Raw genomic sequence first — 16,568 nt, 5'->3', positions numbered from 1 at the left:
CCCCTCTTCCACCTCCCGCCCCCGAAGAAATGAAGAAAAATGAAAGAGGAAACTAAAAGGGTGGGATCTTCGTGGGACCACAGTCTTTGGAATTGTGGGCAATAAATCCACTGTCTCTTTAATATCGTCTTTCAGAAGTTCACACACACTCACACACGGATCAGAACAAGGCGGGGCTGCAAGGGGGACTGGGAGCCGGCTGGCTCTCTTCCCTGATTGGAAGGCCCATATCCTGTATTCCCTTCAGCCGGCTGCCCAAGGGTTGGTATGGGTGGAAGGGAGTATTTACAGAGAACAGGACTTGTTTCTTATTCCAGGAAGAAGGGTCCTAAATCAGAAACCCCTCAAATGTCATTCCATAAACAACAAAAGGACAGGATCTGGGATGAGCAAGAAAATAGGCAGAGACCTTGGTGGAGGGACAAAACCATACTTGCAAAAAAGGGAGTGCGCGTGGAGGTGTGGCTACCCCGGGGCTCGGTCCTCCTGCCCGAAGAAAGAGAAGAATCTGTCTGTCGGTGGGGTAGGCCTGAAGCCACAAACCCAATCACTGGACTGAATTACCCCCGCGGAGAAGAAGGCGGAGCCTGCCGACCTGGAGGCGGGGTTTTGTCAGAGCTGGGGCGGAGCCTATAGAGGAGGCGGGCCTTTGGGGACCAGACCAAGGGTGCTCTGCCTGTGGCGCTGTACTTTGAAGGGGTGGGAACCTGGAGCAACAGACGGCCCAGCTTTTGGTCTGGACCCCAGAAAGCGGCGTCCCTGGGGGTGTGGGCTTTAAAGGGGTTCCTGAGGAACTGAATTCGGAGCTTGCTCAAAAGGTGAGAGGTTCCCTGGAGGCGGAGTTTAAGATGTATCCAAGTGCGACGGCCCCAAAGGCGGGTGTTCAGGGCACCCACTGGGTCCGCGGCATGACTGCAGAACGCGCCTGGGAAGTCGAGGGGCGCAGGATGGGTACCGACTGGGGGCGTTTTTAGGGATCCCAATAGTTCTCGTGGTGCTGCGCCGCGATGATGATGACTACGGTGAGGATGGTACAGAGCACCATGGCCGCGATGCCCACAGCCAGGGAGATGAAAGAGAAGTTCCGGGCCTCGCGTGAAGCGATCTCGGCCGACACCATGTCTCCCCGGGCCAAGGCCGTGCGCACCTATGGGGGAGGGATGATGGAAGGAAGTCCAGGAGTTGCTGCCTCTCTCAAATGGTTCAGCCTCCCTCTAAAACAATCCCCAGAACGCCCAGCACTCCCTGGGACTAAGAAAAACCAAGTAAGCCCCACCTGCACTGCCTTGAAGATGGCGATGATGCCGGTAGGCCAGAAGCAGCAGATGGTGGTCAGCACCGCAATCGGCATGTAGTCGTGCGGCGGGCGCCTTGGCTCCAGTAGGGCCAGCCCTGGGCCCGGTGGTGGTGGGGGGAGAGTCGAGGTCACTCCCGTCCCCGCTGGAGTCCCGCCTGCATAGGGCTGTGGAAGGAAAGTTGGGGTGGGGGAAAGGACGTCACTCTGACCCTTTCTCAGCCTATAAGCACTGGAGGGCTGGCAAAGTGGTTTTAAAGGCACCATTCTTACTCGTTGCTTCTCAAAGAAATGATCATCTCCTACTTTCCCAGACATCCATTCATTCTGCCTAGGATCCTCTCCTCCCTTCACTGCATCATTAATACCCATACTCTTGGGGGTCTTCACACCGTCTCCCCTAAGGTATAGTCACACCGTGACTGTCCTGGCCTCACTTCAGACCTTGTTTCTTCCCTCCAGGCTTCTCCCTCATCCCCCTTGGTTCCCAGCTTCCATTTCTTCTCCTCTTTCCTGGAGGTTTCCTTCTTACCAGATGTCCTCTAGACCTCTAGGCTATCCCCCCTCCCAAGCCCTGACCTCTGATCCCAGTAGCCTTCCTCCCACACCAATTCTCAAGTCTTTGTCACTCTCCTCTCAGGAGCTCTTCTCTCCAGGGCTTGTCCCAGGAACACCACCTGTTCCCTGGTTCCACCTATCCCAACAGTCTTCACTGTGTCTCCAACTTCAAGTCTTGTTCCACTGTGCCCCCCTCTTCCCACTCCCATCTGCCCTGCACTCACCGTGCCCACTGGGTAGACTGGCACATAAGCAGTGCAGGGCTGCAGCTGCAGGGGGTATCCGGGCGCTACGTAGCCCCCCAGTGGCAGCGTGCCCACTGCCCCCGCGTGCGTGGGCACCACGAAGCCAGGGGTCTGAGCAGTCTGGGCCGGTGCTGGTGGGGGCGGGGCGGCGGCGGCAGGTGGCGGCGGGGGAAGTGGGCCCTCGAAGCGAGTCTCCTGCAGGTAAGGGTCGGGCGGCATGCGGGGCAAGGTAGCGCAGCCGGGTGGGGGAGCCCCAGCCGCAGGGCCGGGCGGGGCGTGGTGGGGGGGCCTCGGCAGCGTGGCGGAGGACGAGGGACCACGCTGAGCCGTGGCTGCTGAAGAGGCCAGGCCACCTGCCCCTAAGCGTGGGAGGGTGGCAGTGCCAGACTGGTGGTAGTGGTGGTGGTGGTGGTGGTGAGAGGAAGGGGCTGCCGATGGGGGTGGGGCTGGGGGTTCGGCGGGGGGCTGAGGGGCATTGTAGGGCGGTGGAGAAGTGTGAGGGACTGAGTCTGGCAGCCCTGGGGGCGGTGAGCGGAGGAGAGGGTAAGGGAAGAATTAACAGATAGAGATGAGTTTTGAGGAGAGGTAAGGGGTGACACAGCCGGTCAGGGATGGAGAAAGATAATGGGGGAGAGAGAAAGAGAGAGAGAGAGATGCATGAGAAGCCTTCTCCCTTTGGTGGGGCAAGAGAGGGGTTGTATCTAGGCCGTCTGCACCTTCTTCCTTTCTATCTAGTTTTGAGGTCGCTACTCTCCTTTGCTCCTCTTCCTTTTTCATCAGTATACACACAGCTCTCACTCTCGGACCCAATCTTCTATCCTTTGCTATAGCTGCGTTTGGGATAGCCTATTGGACCTAAACTTGTGTGTGCGCCTGTGTAGACATGCAGTCCTGTGTTAATAATGTGTACCAATTCAACAGTTGTATAAACACATGTGGGATAACATGTTCCAGCCTGCCCTCCCTTCAGTAGGGGAGAGTGCCCTAGACTCTCAGGATCTCTTTTAGAGCAGATAAAAAAAGACTCCTCTGGATTTTACTTTCCTGACAACCCCCATCTAATTACGTCTCCATATTTCCTGACTGAATGTCTCCATGCCAGCCTGTGATTGTCCATCTGGCACTCTCAGTGATGCTCTCCCTGCAGTACCTTGTTGATGGTAAGCCACTCTGTACCTCCTTCACCCTCTCAACCTGCCCGCCTGCCCATGTTGTTGGCAACGGGCATAAGCTGAGATTGGAAGGAGGAAAGGAAGAGAAGGGAAGGAGACAGAAAGAAGAGGGGGTGGGGGTATTGAGAGCTAGAGAGAAGGGGAATGAAACAGAACCACCGCTAGGGAGGGGTAAGAAAGGGAGCTGGGGAGAGTCTGGAGATGGTGGAATGGGCAGGAGGTTTTGTTATTGCTTTTTTACCTGACTTTTCGGATGACATGCCTGCGGTCTCACTGGACAGGGTTCCTGCAGCTGGAGTCGGGGGTCCCGCGAGTGCTGGAGTCTGGGTGCAGGATGGCGCAGCCAGCAGCAGCGCAGAGATGGAGAGATGAAGGCAGCCGAGGGGGGCGGAGAGAGAGCGGGGAGGGGGGGAGCTTAAAGGGACCGAGACGAGGGAGGGGGAGCCTTTCAGATGTTCTGCCCTTCTCAGTATCTCCCGGCTCTGGGACCACCTCTCTCCTCCTCTCACCCCAGCATTCAAGCTCCCAGTTTAGGCTCCCTTGGAGTTGTCATGGAAACAGGGAGGAAAGACCAGGCAAGCAAGTGGGACTAAGGGAAGGAAGGAGGGAGAGAGAATTCTCTCGAGTCTCTCCCTCCAAGACTTTCTGTAGCGATTATATTGTGGGAGGAAGTGAGCAGGTCTTAGTGGATTCAATACCACAATTCCTTCCTGAATAGCTAGGACTCGGCTCTGTGAGGTCTTCCCCACGTTAGCTTTCTTCAGAGTTTCTTGCAAGTTACCGATACCTTCCCCCAAATTCTTGGCCCTAGTGTCCATTTATTTACTTATAGAGAGTTTTACTTTGTCACCCTCAGTAGAGTGCCTGTGGCATCATAGCTCACAGCAACCTCAAACTCTTGGGCTTAAGCAATCCTCTTGCCTCCTGAGTAGCTGGGACTACGGGCTTCTGCCACAACACTGGGTCTAGCTCTTGGTCAGGCTGGTCTTGAACTCTTGAGCTCAAGTAATTCACCTGCCTTGGCCTCCCAGAGTGCTAGGATTACAGGTGTGAGCCACCATGTCAGGCCTGTGTCCTCCCCTTTAAAAGAGATGAGTAAGGCTCATGCCTGTAATCCTAGCATTTGGGAGGCTGTGGCAGGTGGACCGCCTGAGCTCATGAGTTCAATACTAGACTGAGCAAGAGTGAGACCCCACCCCATCTCTAAAAAATAGCCTGGGGGTGTGGCAGGTGCCCATAGTACCAGCTACTCAGGAAGCCGAAGCAAGAGGATCCCTTGAGCCCAAAAGTTTGAGGTTGCTGTGAGCTATGCCGCTACCACTTCTACTGAGGGTGACAAGTGAGACTCTGTCTCAAAAAATAGTAATAAAACAAAACAAAAGAGATGAATAACTGTCTGTGAGAGAGAATTGGGCAGAGGGAAGAACTGAGATGGCCTGAAAAGTTCCCAGGGTACGGTGGACCTGCAACCCTGGCAGTACAGTGGGAGTCTCTGGTCTAGAATTGGGGAATAGCCTGGCTCTGCTGGGGGTGGGGTGGGGGTTGGTGCATGGATACGTCTTCATCCAGGATTAAGGAGCTGAAGGGGGAGGGGTGCAGGTGGGGATGACAACTGCTCATTTCTGGCAGCTGGGTTTGGGAATGTGTACTTATTCTCCCATTCTTCCCTTTCTGGGTGGGCTGCTCAGAGTTCCTGGCTCCATCTGTGTTCAGAACCATTCCCTAAATCCTCCTACTCCCACCCACCACTCTCACCAAGATGCACCTCCACCTTCGGAGTCGACCTCAGGCACAGCGTTATTGCAGTCTTTTTATTTGCTTATTACATCTTGGGAGCGCGTGGGTGAGGATAGGCTGTCTACCAAGATTTACCCAAGTTGGATTTTTTTTTTTTGTTTCTGCAAAAACATAGCTAGGGAATCATCATCTTCCCTCATCCTCCATCTTTAGAACCTCTCCCCGCCACCTCCCCCCCACCCCCCATACATACATACATACTGGGAGCAGCAGCCGCTCTCCGGGCTATGTCCCTCCCTGTCCAAGCGGAGTATACAGAGAAGTATACCGCCAGAACCAGTCCCAGGCCTACAGATTGAGATCCTGGCCTCATACCGGTCCTTCTGGTTTCTTAGGCTTTTGCGTAAGCCCTAAACCTCTCACCCCAACCTCATCTTCACTTTACACAAAACCAAGTGCAAATTGATTAGATCAAGAGAGATGAGTTTAGATTGAGCAAAGACATTGTGAACTGAGAGAGGGGTTCAGACATGCAGACAAATCTTTTTCACAAGAGAAATATCTTTAAATGTAAAAGTCTTAACAAGTAAAAGCCCCAACTGGGGCACAAGGGTACCCAGTAGGGGTCCCAGATAGGCGGAGAGGTGCAAGCTCCAGGTAATCGGAAGTCCTGCGATAGTGAAAGGGTCTGGGTCGAAAGCCGCCCATAGAGAGCTCCGAAGGTTGGACGGTGGGGGTCGGTCAGGATAAAAGACTAGTCCAAATCACTATGGCTTGAGTCAGCGGAGCCTCATGGGCACTCCGCCCTTGGGGTGGGTCGTATATATGGAAGGGAGTAGAGTAGGGCAGGAGAAACTGGGCCAAGCTGCACTTAGCTCAAGAGGCCTCGAGGACTCTCCGCGTCTCTGGAGACAAGGACGTTAACACGCACTTCAGAATGAAGAGTTGTAAGACGCTGTCCTGGGGCGGGCGGGGGTGGAAGCGTACGCTCAGGCTGGCTTCAGCCTTCCAGGCCATCCTGCCCTCACCCAGTGTATAACGAAATGCGGAGAACTACCTTTTCCTATTCCATCCCACACCTTCCCTTTGGGAGAGAAAACTTCAAGTTCAGCCGCAGAGCCGGACGACTGGATTGGAAAGTGGGGCGAATAAAGGTGGGGAAATTAGACCACTGGGTCGCTGGGTGCAGCAGGCTCCGGAGCGGCCTTCTTTCTAGTCTCAGGACACGTTTGTTGCTTTATCTGCTCCCCATCGGCCTACAATGGATCGCTCCGCCTATTTCCTCCCCAGCTCCTAAAACACAGTGGAATGTTCCATTGCCCCTCCGGTCCCCCGCCTGTGTTGCTGGGGACGCTCGCACAGTTGCCAGGGAAAGCCCCGGACGTGACGGCTTTGCGCGACCCCGAGCTGCCCGCCCTCCCCCCTCCTATCCGTCATTCCCCTGCGTGCTCTTCACTCACAAGCTCTTCCCCTCCCCCGTGGGTTCTAGACTTGGGAGAAGTAAACAGCAGGCGGAGCGAGCCAGGCCAGGTGGGAGTTTGGACTTTCCAGGGGACCTGGGCCGCTGCTCAGGGGTCTTGAGGAACCTCGGGTTGCGTATGTCTCGGGTGATACATTAGGAAGATACTGGGTCTGGGGACAAACCCCCGAGTGCTGAATTGGGGGCGGGACTTTGGGTGCGCGTTGGTGCATCAACGTGGTAGGGAGGTGTGTTTGTAAGGAGACCACTGGAGTAAGTAGGCTATTTTATGACAAAGACCTAGTATGGGAGCTGGGAGGGGAGGCTTTGCTGCAGCGTCTGTTCCGAGGGGAGAGTGTTGTCATCTCCTTCATGGGCTCTCATTGCCCCTTCTCAGGCGGCAGCATGCTGGGGCTCTGGGGGCAGCGGCTCCTCTCGGCGTGGGTCCTCCTGCTATTGCCTTTCCTGCCACTGCTGCTACCCGCAGCCCCCTCGCCTCACCGCACGTCTTACAAGCCGGTCATCGTGGTGCACGGGCTTTTCGACAGCTCGTACAACTTCCGCCACCTGCTGGAATACATCAATGAGGTCTGGCAAAGGACACCTGGGTAGAGGCCATCAGAGGCGTCTGTAGTTGCTGGGGAAGGAAAGTGGGGAATTAAAAGCCACACTCTGGTCCTTAGGGAAATGGTGCTGGCGTGGGGAGAGTTGGGGGATGATGAGATCCCTGGTTCTCATGTGGACACGGAGTAGGGGGTGGTGTGTGTGTGGTTCTTAAGCCCATGCTTGGTGGCTGCATTGACCCCTTCTCACAGACACATCCCGGGACTATGGTGACAGTGCTCGATCTCTTCGATGGGAGAGAGAGCTTGCGACCCCTGTGGGAACAGGTGCAAGGGTTTCGAGAGGCTGTGGTCCCCATCATGGCAAAGGCCCCTCAAGGAGTGCATCTCATCTGCTACTCCCAGGGTAGGCAACTCTCTTGCCCTCAACTCCTAAGCCCTACGGCTTGATCCATATCTAAGGGACACTTTATAGTGTCCCTTTATCTTTACCACATTGCTCCAGCCAGAGGTCTGGTACTTGAGCCCTTGTTTTCTGACTTCCCTCAGCATGTGGGTCTTATCTCTTGTGTCTTGAAAGGGAGGGAGGCTGCTTGCACTGCTGCCCCTTCTTTTCCCATTACCCATGGCACTTGGGCATAAAGGCTAATGGGGGAGGTAAAAGCATCCTAGAGGTAGAGTCAGGAGGCCCTGCATATAATTCTGGCTCTGTTACTTACAAGATCTCTGACCTGTTGGCACAGGATGTGCTTGTCTTCTGTGAGGTTCAGTCTCTTTTATGTAGTGTTAGGGGTGCATAGTGGGTCAGGTACTGTTGGCCTGGCTTTTCTTAAGTCCCTGTCCAATGTGTGGCATTCTGCCTGCAGGAGGCCTGGTGTGCCGAGCACTGCTCTCTGTCATGGATGATCACAACGTGGATTCTTTCATCTCCCTCTCCTCTCCACAGATGGGACAATATGGAGGTAAGTGGGCACTGGGCTCCATAGAAGGTCCTGAGTTTTGGGGGCAAGAGGTTTATGGTCACCTGGCATTGCTGTTCTCTTGCCAGACACAGACTATTTGAAGTGGCTATTCCCCACCTCCATGCGATCCAACCTCTATCGGATCTGTTACAGCCCGTGGGGCCAGGAATTCTCCATCTGTAACTACTGGCATGGTGAGTGGGGGATACTAAACTGGAGCCTCTTGGAGAGGGTGCTGTAGAGTGTGGGGTCTGCTGCTTCCACCTCTACCATAACCAACAGTAATGAAGACATTAATGATAACTTACCTTTACTGAGCAATTATTATTTGAACAGGTACTTTTTAGAGTATGTGTGTCACCTTATTTTCTCAGGGAGTATACTCAGCAAAGGTCCACAAACCTTTTCTGTAAAGGGTGGGATAGACTACTTGGGCTTGAAGCCTGATCTTACTAGGTAACTTTGAGCAAGATACTAAGTTTTTCTTACCTGGAAAAAAATAATATACCATATTACACACAGGCTGGTTGTGAAGATTAAATACGTTAATGAACGCAAAGTACCTTGAATAATACTTGACTCATGTCGGTGCTAGATAAAAGTGCTTGCTATCATGTTAACAATTACTTTTATTGGTGGTGCCCATAGCTCAGTGGGTAGGGTGCCAGCCACATATACCAAGGCTGGTGGGTTGAATCCAGCCCGGGCCACATAGACAACAATGACAACTGCAACAAAAAAATAGCTGGGTGTTGTGGTGGGTGCCTATAGTCCCAGCTACTTGGGAGGCTGAGACAAGAGAATCAATTACGCTCAAGAGTTTGAGGTTGCTGTGAGCTATGACACCATGGCACTCTACCCAGGGCAAAAAAGTGAGGCTCTGTCTCAAAAACAATTAAACAAACAAACAAAAAACTCAACCAATTATTATTGTTACTATTTTATTGCTATCCACTTTGACTTGTACTCCAGCCTCTCGTCTTACTTCCCCTCTTTGCTTCTCTATCTTGTTAACTGCTGTTTCTACCCAGACCCTCACCATGATGACTTGTACCTCAATGCCAGCAGCTTCCTGGCCCTGATTAATGGGGAAAGAGATCATCCTAATGCCACAGGTGAGAATCCAGGCTTCTACCTATGTCCCTTGTCTTCTTCTCTGACCTCTGTTCCTCTCTCCAACCCATTCCACTCTGATTCCTTTGACTCAGACTCTCTTCTTCCCATCCTGCAGCATGGCGGAAGAACTTTCTTCGTGTGGGCCATCTGGTGCTGATTGGGGGCCCCGATGATGGTGTTATTACTCCCTGGCAGTCCAGGTAATGAGGGACTGTGTGACCTGAAGACCAGCTAAAGACATTCTCCACTCCCCACCAATCTTTATCTCATGCCTGCTTCTCTCACTGTTCAGTTAATGATCCACCATTCATCCTGTTGCCCAATGACAAAACTTGGGTCATACCCCAACCCCTGTATCTAGCTAGTTACTAAGTCTTGGAAACTCTATTTCTTCTTCTTCCCTACCACTCTCCCTTTGTAAAAACTTTTAAATTTTGGAATACTTATGGATTTATAGGAAATTGCAAAGATAGTATAGAGACCATCCAGTTTCCCCCATTAGTTGCATCCTACCTAACTATAGCACAATATCAAGACCAGGAAATTGATATTGGTACAATGTATGTGTGTAGTTCCATGCCATTTTGTCACATTTTTCTACCACCTCTTTACTTATCTGGACTATTGTGACAGCTTCTATCCTTATCTCCTCCATCCTATTCCTCAGGAAAATCTGTGGCTCCATGGCACTATGTGCTTACCTCTGTTATAGGTCATGAATGATCTGAATGTCACCTGAGCTATTTTAGTCACTCAACAGTTAATTGTTGAGCACTATGAACACAGGCACTGTTCTGGGGCCTGGTGATGCAGCATTAAGTGAAAGAGAAGTTTCCTTGGGTAGACAGCTCACAGCAACCTCAAACTCTTGGGCTCAAGTGATCCTTTTGCTTCAGCCTCTGGAGTAGATGGGACTACCTGCCACAATGCCTAAGTAGTTTTTCTATTAGTAGAGAGAGATGGGGTCTCTCTCTTGCTCATGCAGGTCTTGAACTCCTGAGCTAAAACAATCTACCTGCCTCAGCCTTCCAGAGTGCTAGTATTACAGGCTTGAGCCACTGTGCCAGCCCGGGGCCTAGTTTCAATAGTGGCCAGAGAAGTCCTCCTGGAAGAATTCCTATTTGAACAGATACTGAAGGAAGTGAGGGAGTGAGTGATAAAATGTCCATAACAAAAATTACCATTTTGAAGTGTACAGTTTTATGGCATTCAGTACATTCACATTGTTGTATAACTATCATTCATCACCATCATCCATCTCCAGAACATTTTCCCCCCAAATTGTAACTCCGTATCCATTAAACAGCTCCTCATCCCTACTTCCGCAAAGTCCCTGGCAACTAGGGCCTTTGATTCTTTTTCTGAGTGAGATGGAAAGACACTGGAGGGTTTTGAGTAAAGGCATGACATCCTGTATGATATTGTAATCATATAATAGTAAGGAATGAGTTTTATATACATCATCTTGTTTCACATCTATAGCAACCCTATGAATGATGATGATCATGGTTTTGTAGCATTTTTTATGTCCTAAGTCACTGTTTTAAGTACTTTTCATATATTAGCTCATTTGATTTTTAACAACAACCCTATGGGATAATTACTATTATCTTCATTTGACATATGAAGGAAACTTAGGTACAAAGATTAAATAACTTGCCCACATTCATAGTTAATCATCAGTAAGGTCAGGCTATCTGGCTCTTTGGCTCTTTTTTTTTTTTTTTTTTTGTAGAGACAGAGTCTCACTTTATCGCCCTTGGTATAGTGCCGTGGCGTCACACAGCTCACAGCAACCTCCAACTCCTGGGCTTAGACGATTCTCCTGCCTCAGCCTCCCGAGTAGCTGGGACTACAGGCGCCCACCACAATGCCTGGCTATTTTTTTGTTGCAGTTTGGCCAGGGTCGGGTTTGAACCCGCCACCCTCGGTATATGGGGCCGGCGCCCTGCTCACTGAGCCACAGGCGCCGCCTGGCTCTTTGGCTCTTAACCATAGTGTTTCACTTCCTCTCTATGAAGTATTCTTATATTCTTATATGGGACAATGACGAGAAGTAATATACTCAAACACACACCGTGGGGAGAGTGTAGCAGATCTGGGGTTCAAATCCAGGTCTTTCCTGTCTGGTTCTGAAATCCAACCCCTCAACACAACCTCCAGGCTTCCATCTGTACCCAGCTGTGCCTCACCTGTGTGCCTTTGCTCTTATGATTCCCTTTGCCCAGGATGGCCTTACCTGGTCCAGGTTCATTGCTGGGAAGCCTTTGTTGATGCTCTAAACCTAGGGTAGTTTACATCTTTTTTCACTTCTGGATTAAAAAAATAATAAAATAGAATAAAATAATAAATAATAAAACTAGGGTAGTGGGATTCCACTTTGTTCCCATAGTCCATTGGACTTAACACTTATAGCATTTATTCAGTTTTTCATGGCCAGGGTCCACTCAGTGCCCATGCTAGTTAAATATTCTTTAGTTTGGTGGAGCTGAGTGGCCTCACACTTGTAATCCTAGCACTCTGGGAGGCTGAGGTGGTAGAATTGCTTGAACTCAAGAGTTGAAGACCACCCTGAGCAAGAGCAAGACCCAGACCCGTCTCTACTAAAAATAGAAAGACTAGGTGGGCCTAGTGGTGCATGCCTATAGTCCCAGCTACTTGAGAGGCTGAGGCAAGAGGATTGCTTGAGCCCAAGAGTTTGAGGTTGCTGTGAAGTGTGATGACATAGCACTCTGCCTAGGATAACAGAGTGAGACTGTCTCTAAAAAAAACAAACAAAAAAATCTTTAATTAAAAAAATTTCAACACCTTTTTATTTTGAAATTTCATACTTAAAAAAATTAGAAGAGGGTGGCGCCTGTGGCTCAAAGGGGTAGGGCACCGGCCCCATATGCCAGAGGTGGCGGGTTCAAACCCAGCCCCAGCCAAAAACTGGAAAAACAAAAGAAAACAAAACAAAAAAACCCCCAAAAACTAGAAGATAGACTTGCCGCCTGTAGCTCAGTGGCTAGGGCGCCAGCCACATACATTGGAGCTGGCGGGTTCAAACTCAGTCCGGACCTGCCAAACAGCGACAACTACAACAACAAGAAAAAAGCCAGGCATTGTGGTGGGCTCCTGTAGTCCCAGCTACTTGGGAGACTGAGGCAAAAGAATTGCTTAAGCCCAAGAGTCTGAGGTTGCCGTGAGCTGTGAGGCCACGGCACTCTACCAAGGGTGACATAATGAGACTCAAAAACAAACAACAACAACAAAAAACTAGTATGTGTACCCCTCACCTAGATTCCGCGAATGTTAATATTTTATAATGTTTACATAAATACCTTCTCTCTCTCTCTATATATATATTTCTCTCTATATATACTTATATGTGTTAATGTTGTTAATATAATTAAATATAAGCTTACTAAACATTTAAATATATATAATTTTTTGTGTGACCCCTTTGATAGTAGGTTGTTGACATGATATCTCTTTACCCCTAAATACTTCAGTGTGTCAGTGTACGTATCACTGTTAGTGTAAACAGGACTTTTTTACATATCTACAACATAATTATCAAAATTAGGAAATTAACATTAATATGATACTTTTTTTTTTTTTTTGTGACAGAGTTTCACTATGTTGCCCTCTGTAGAGTGCTGTCAAGTCACAGCTCATAGCAACCTCCAACTCTTGGGCTTAAGCGATTCTCTTGCCTCAGTCTCCAGAGTAGCTGGGATTACAGGCACCTGCCACAACGCCTGGCTATTTTTAGTTGCAGTTGTCATTGTTGTTTAGTTGGCCTGGGCTGGGCTTGAACTCGCCAGCTTTGGTGTATGTGGCTGGTGCCCTACTCACTGAGCTATGGATGCCGAGCCTGATATGGTACTCTTATTCAAAGTTTTTCAATTGTTCTTATAGAAAATAATACCCAGTGCAAGATCCAACTCAGGATCCCATGTTGCATTTAGTTGTCATGTCTTTTTTGTTTTAGAAACATAGCCTTACTCTGTCACCCCGGCTGGAGGGCAGTGGCACAATAGTGGCTCCCTGTAACCTTGTACTCCAGAGCTCAAGCAATCTTCCTGTCTCAGCCTCCTGAGTAGCTAGGACTGTAGGTGTATGCTACTGTACTTGGCTAATTTTTTATTTTTTTGTAGAGAGAGGGTCTTGCTATGTTGTGCAAGATGGTCTTAAACTCCTGGCCTTAAGTGATCCTCTTGCCTGGCCTCCCCATGTGCTGCGGTTATAGGTGTGAGCCACTGCGCCCAGCTGTTGATATTTTTTTCTTTTTCTTTCTTTTCTTTTTTTGAGACAGTCTCAAGCTGTCACCCTGGGTAGAGTGCCGTGGTGTCACAGCTCACAGGAACCTTAAACTCTTGGGCTTAAGTGATTCTCTTGCCTCAGCCTCCCAAGTAGCTGGGACTACAGGCATCTGCCTCAACGTCCAGCTATTTTTTGGTTGTAGTTGTCATTGTTGTTTTAGCTGGCCTGGGCAGGGTTTGAACCTGCCAGCCTCGGTGTATGTGGCCAGCGCTGTAACCACTACGGGCGCTGCCTCTTTTTTTCTTTTGAGACAGTCTCACTTTGTCACCCTTAGTACAGTCCCATGGTGTCATACCTCACAGCAACTTCAAACTCTTGGGTTGAAGCGATACTCTTGCCTCAGCCTCCCAAGTAGCTAGGACTACAGGCACTGCCACAATGCCTGGCTATTTTTAGAGACAGGGTCTTAAACTCCTGAGCTAAAGCAATCCACCTGCCTCTGCCTTCCAGAGTGCTAGGTTTACAGGTGTGAGCCACCATACCTGGCCTCAGCCATTGATAATTATTTATTTTTTTTAGCATTGATACTTTTGAAGCACATGGATCAACTATTTTGTAGAATGTGCTTCAGTTTGTGTTTGTTGGATATTTCCTCATGATTAGATTCAGGTTATGCATTTCTGATGGTAATTCTACAGAAGTGATGCTGTATCCTCAGTGTATCACCTCATGAGATAGCGATATTCAGTCAGTTAAATATTGTGGGGTGTCCTCCCTGCTGCCTGTCTCCTCAGTAGGCTGTAAGTTCCTGAAGGACCCTACATACCTTGATTTTCTTCAGCTCTTCTGATAACCTGCCCTTAAATCTCTTTGTAGCTTCTTTGGTTTCTATGATGCAAATGAGACAGTCTTGGATATGGAGGAGCAACTGGTGAGCCCCCTGGAATGACTTCCCCTCTCTTCACTCACTGTCCCACCTCTTTCTGGAGCCCTCCCTGCCACTGACCCCTAAGCTGAAGGATTCACCCTGTGGGGAGGAGGCCCAGGACACCAGCACTAACTCACTTTGTCTTTCCTTGTGTTTTTCTTCAATGCTTCTGTGTCCCTTTGCCTATCTTGAAGGTTTATCTGCGTGATTCTTTTGGGTTGAAGACTCTTTTGGCCCGGGGGGCCATAGTGAGGTGTCCGATGGCCGGTATTGCCCACACAGCCTGGCACTCCAACCGCACCCTTTATGCGACCTGCATTGAACCTTGGCTCTCCTGAGGATATCTTTAGAATCCCCAGGACCTCCCAAGCCCAGAGACCAAGTGGTGGCCTTGGAAGGCAAATGTCAGGCTCTGTCGTGCCTATGATCCCTTCATTGCTCCCACACTGCCCCCCACCCATCAGGACTCCCAGAACCCCCCTCTTCTGTTTTTCTGTGAATGACAAGTTCTGGTCTCCCCTACCTCATATCCTCTCATTTGGAGGGTGGCTCCATGATTTCTCTTTCTCCCAAGGCCAAAGTTGGGAAGTGAGAACCAGGTTTTTAACTTGTGGCTGCTCCTGCTGCTGCTGCTGCTGCTCCTCTGTATCTGGCTGTACAGAAGGAGAACCCAGCCCCTGCCCACCACAGGGGTCTTCTTCCAGGCCACTCAGGACATTTTTAGCTTCTGTTCTCCCCATGTTCCCTTTTTCTCTGAACTCCCTTGTCATCAGCTCTTCCAAACCCCAAGAGGAACTACCCATGAGAGTGGGGTTCTGAGGCTCCCCCATGGGGACAGTTCCATTCTCAAAGTGTCAGTGTTGGGGAATATCTGTGGCCCATGAGGCCCATCTCAGGTTTGGGGATCCCCCAGTCCCTATGATCAGTGTTGGGTATCCCTGGGAGCCTAGTTTCTTTGAGGCTCCAGCCCTTTTAACTACCCTTGAATGGGTGTTATGAAAATAAAGTTTCATTTCCTCAGCGTGGCTTGGCTTATTTCCAGGTAAGGGGACCTGGCTCCCCAAGGACGGTGGGCATGGAGAGCTTGAGGCTTAGGTGTCCGGATGCCTGGTCTGGGGTGGGGACCTCCTTGGTGTTTCCGTTCTCTCTTCAATGCCCATTCTGTGGTTCCTGATTCTCTGTGGGTTCTTTCCTGCTGAAGACAATTCTCTTCCTGTCACAGCCTAAGACTGGGGGACTGAGCCCAGAGCTCCACTAGTTTGGGCCTCGGCCTCAGCCTCGCGGGAATGTGCTTGCCACCCCCAGGCTAGACAGGGGGCTGAGGGTCAGGGTGGGCATTTATTGTGCCCCTTTTTGAGCTTTGTAGGCCAGGGCTGGGTGAGGGGCTAGACAATGAGCCTCCTCTTCCTTGAAAGAAAGAATTTTGGCTAAGACAATAGGGCCCTGTCTGCTCTGGCATGGGGGGTGGTAGCTGACTCAACTCTGTTCTCCCCTAAGCCCTAATAAATGTCACCAAGAGATGGGGGGAGTTTTTCCTTTGGTGCCCTGAGCTGCCCCCCTGCTCCTTTGTGACAACTTGCCCTTCTTTCTTTCCTCAGCTGATCTTGCCTCTTCTCCCATGGCCCGGCCTGCTTTGTTCCCTGCCAGCTCTGCCTCTGCCTGCCCCCTAACTCTCCCCTGGTCTGTATTGGGTTGTAGGTGGGGCCAAGAGCCAGTAGCCACTGCTCATTTGGGGAGTCCAGAAATAGAGGGCCTCAGAGGGTTGGGAAGATACTTCTAGGAAGCCCTTTGCTGGGGTGAGGATTAGGGTGGTGGGACTTGATCCCACTGAGCTGATCAGGCTGGAGCCAAGAGGAGGCTTGTGGGAGGGGGCAGGAGTAGGAGGACTCTGGCCCAGCCCCTCCTCTCCTTCCCAGCCTGCCCCAGCCACCCACTAGTTTGAGCTGTTGCTGCTGAGGCTGGTCTGCCTGAAGTCTTCAAGGAGAGGAAGCCAGGTGGGAAGAGAGGGAGGGGAAGGCAAGTGGGGAGAGTGTCAATGAGGAAAGAGTTAAAGTTACTCAGAGCCTCAGGGTGGGTGTGAGGGCATTGTTGGAGGGGATGTGTGTCCATGGTGTATGTGATGGTGGGGGCATGTGATTAATAGGGATTTGTTAAAGGTGAGGCATTTCCAGGTGCTTGGATTTGTGTATAAGGTGTGAGGGTGTATATCTGAAGGCTTGAAGCTATGAAGATTAAGTTGTATGAGGGCATGTTAAAGACAAGAGGGTCCTGAGGGGAGGGTTCAGC

At 50.5% G+C, this 16,568-nt stretch overlaps 2 protein-coding genes across 6 annotated transcripts; one reads left to right on the top strand and one right to left on the bottom strand.

Moving 5' to 3' along the window:
* Positions 1-102: 102 nt before the first annotated feature.
* Positions 103-6,194, bottom strand: PRRT1 (proline rich transmembrane protein 1). Of its 3 annotated transcripts, XM_053601342.1 has the most exons (5): positions 6,064-6,194; positions 3,511-3,592; positions 2,077-2,615; positions 1,277-1,462; positions 103-1,147 (listed from the first exon to the last, which is right to left on the bottom strand). In XM_053601342.1, exons 2-5 carry the CDS (start codon positions 3,527-3,529, stop codon positions 971-973), a joined length of 921 nt encoding a protein of 306 aa, XP_053457317.1. In that variant the 5' UTR covers positions 3,530-3,592; positions 6,064-6,194; the 3' UTR covers positions 103-970. The 3 variants fall into 3 exon arrangements, with proteins under 3 accessions (XP_053457317.1, XP_053457315.1, XP_053457316.1); XM_053601340.1 differs by lacking the exon at positions 6,064-6,194 and having other exon boundaries at positions 2,077-2,292; positions 3,511-3,644; XM_053601341.1 differs by lacking the exon at positions 6,064-6,194 and having other exon boundaries at positions 3,511-3,642.
* Positions 5,863-16,017, top strand: PPT2 (palmitoyl-protein thioesterase 2). 3 transcript variants are annotated; one of them, XM_053601338.1, is made up of 9 exons: positions 5,863-5,953; positions 6,863-7,053; positions 7,281-7,434; positions 7,895-7,990; positions 8,077-8,184; positions 9,022-9,105; positions 9,222-9,306; positions 14,231-14,285; positions 14,477-15,303. In XM_053601338.1, exons 1-9 carry the CDS (start codon positions 5,944-5,946, stop codon positions 14,618-14,620), a joined length of 927 nt encoding a protein of 308 aa, XP_053457313.1. In that variant the 5' UTR covers positions 5,863-5,943; the 3' UTR covers positions 14,621-15,303. The 3 variants fall into 3 exon arrangements, with proteins under 3 accessions (XP_053457313.1, XP_053457312.1, XP_053457311.1); XM_053601337.1 differs by lacking the exons at positions 5,863-5,953; positions 14,477-15,303 and adding exons at positions 6,028-6,536; positions 15,881-16,017; XM_053601336.1 differs by lacking the exon at positions 5,863-5,953 and adding an exon at positions 6,028-6,536.
* Positions 16,018-16,568: the final 551 nt, after the last annotated feature.

Source organism: Nycticebus coucang, chromosome 9 (genome assembly GCF_027406575.1).
Source record: "Nycticebus coucang isolate mNycCou1 chromosome 9, mNycCou1.pri, whole genome shotgun sequence".
NCBI lineage: Eukaryota > Metazoa > Chordata > Mammalia > Primates > Lorisidae > Nycticebus > Nycticebus coucang.
This window is presented reverse-complemented; position numbering and strand designations above follow the sequence as displayed.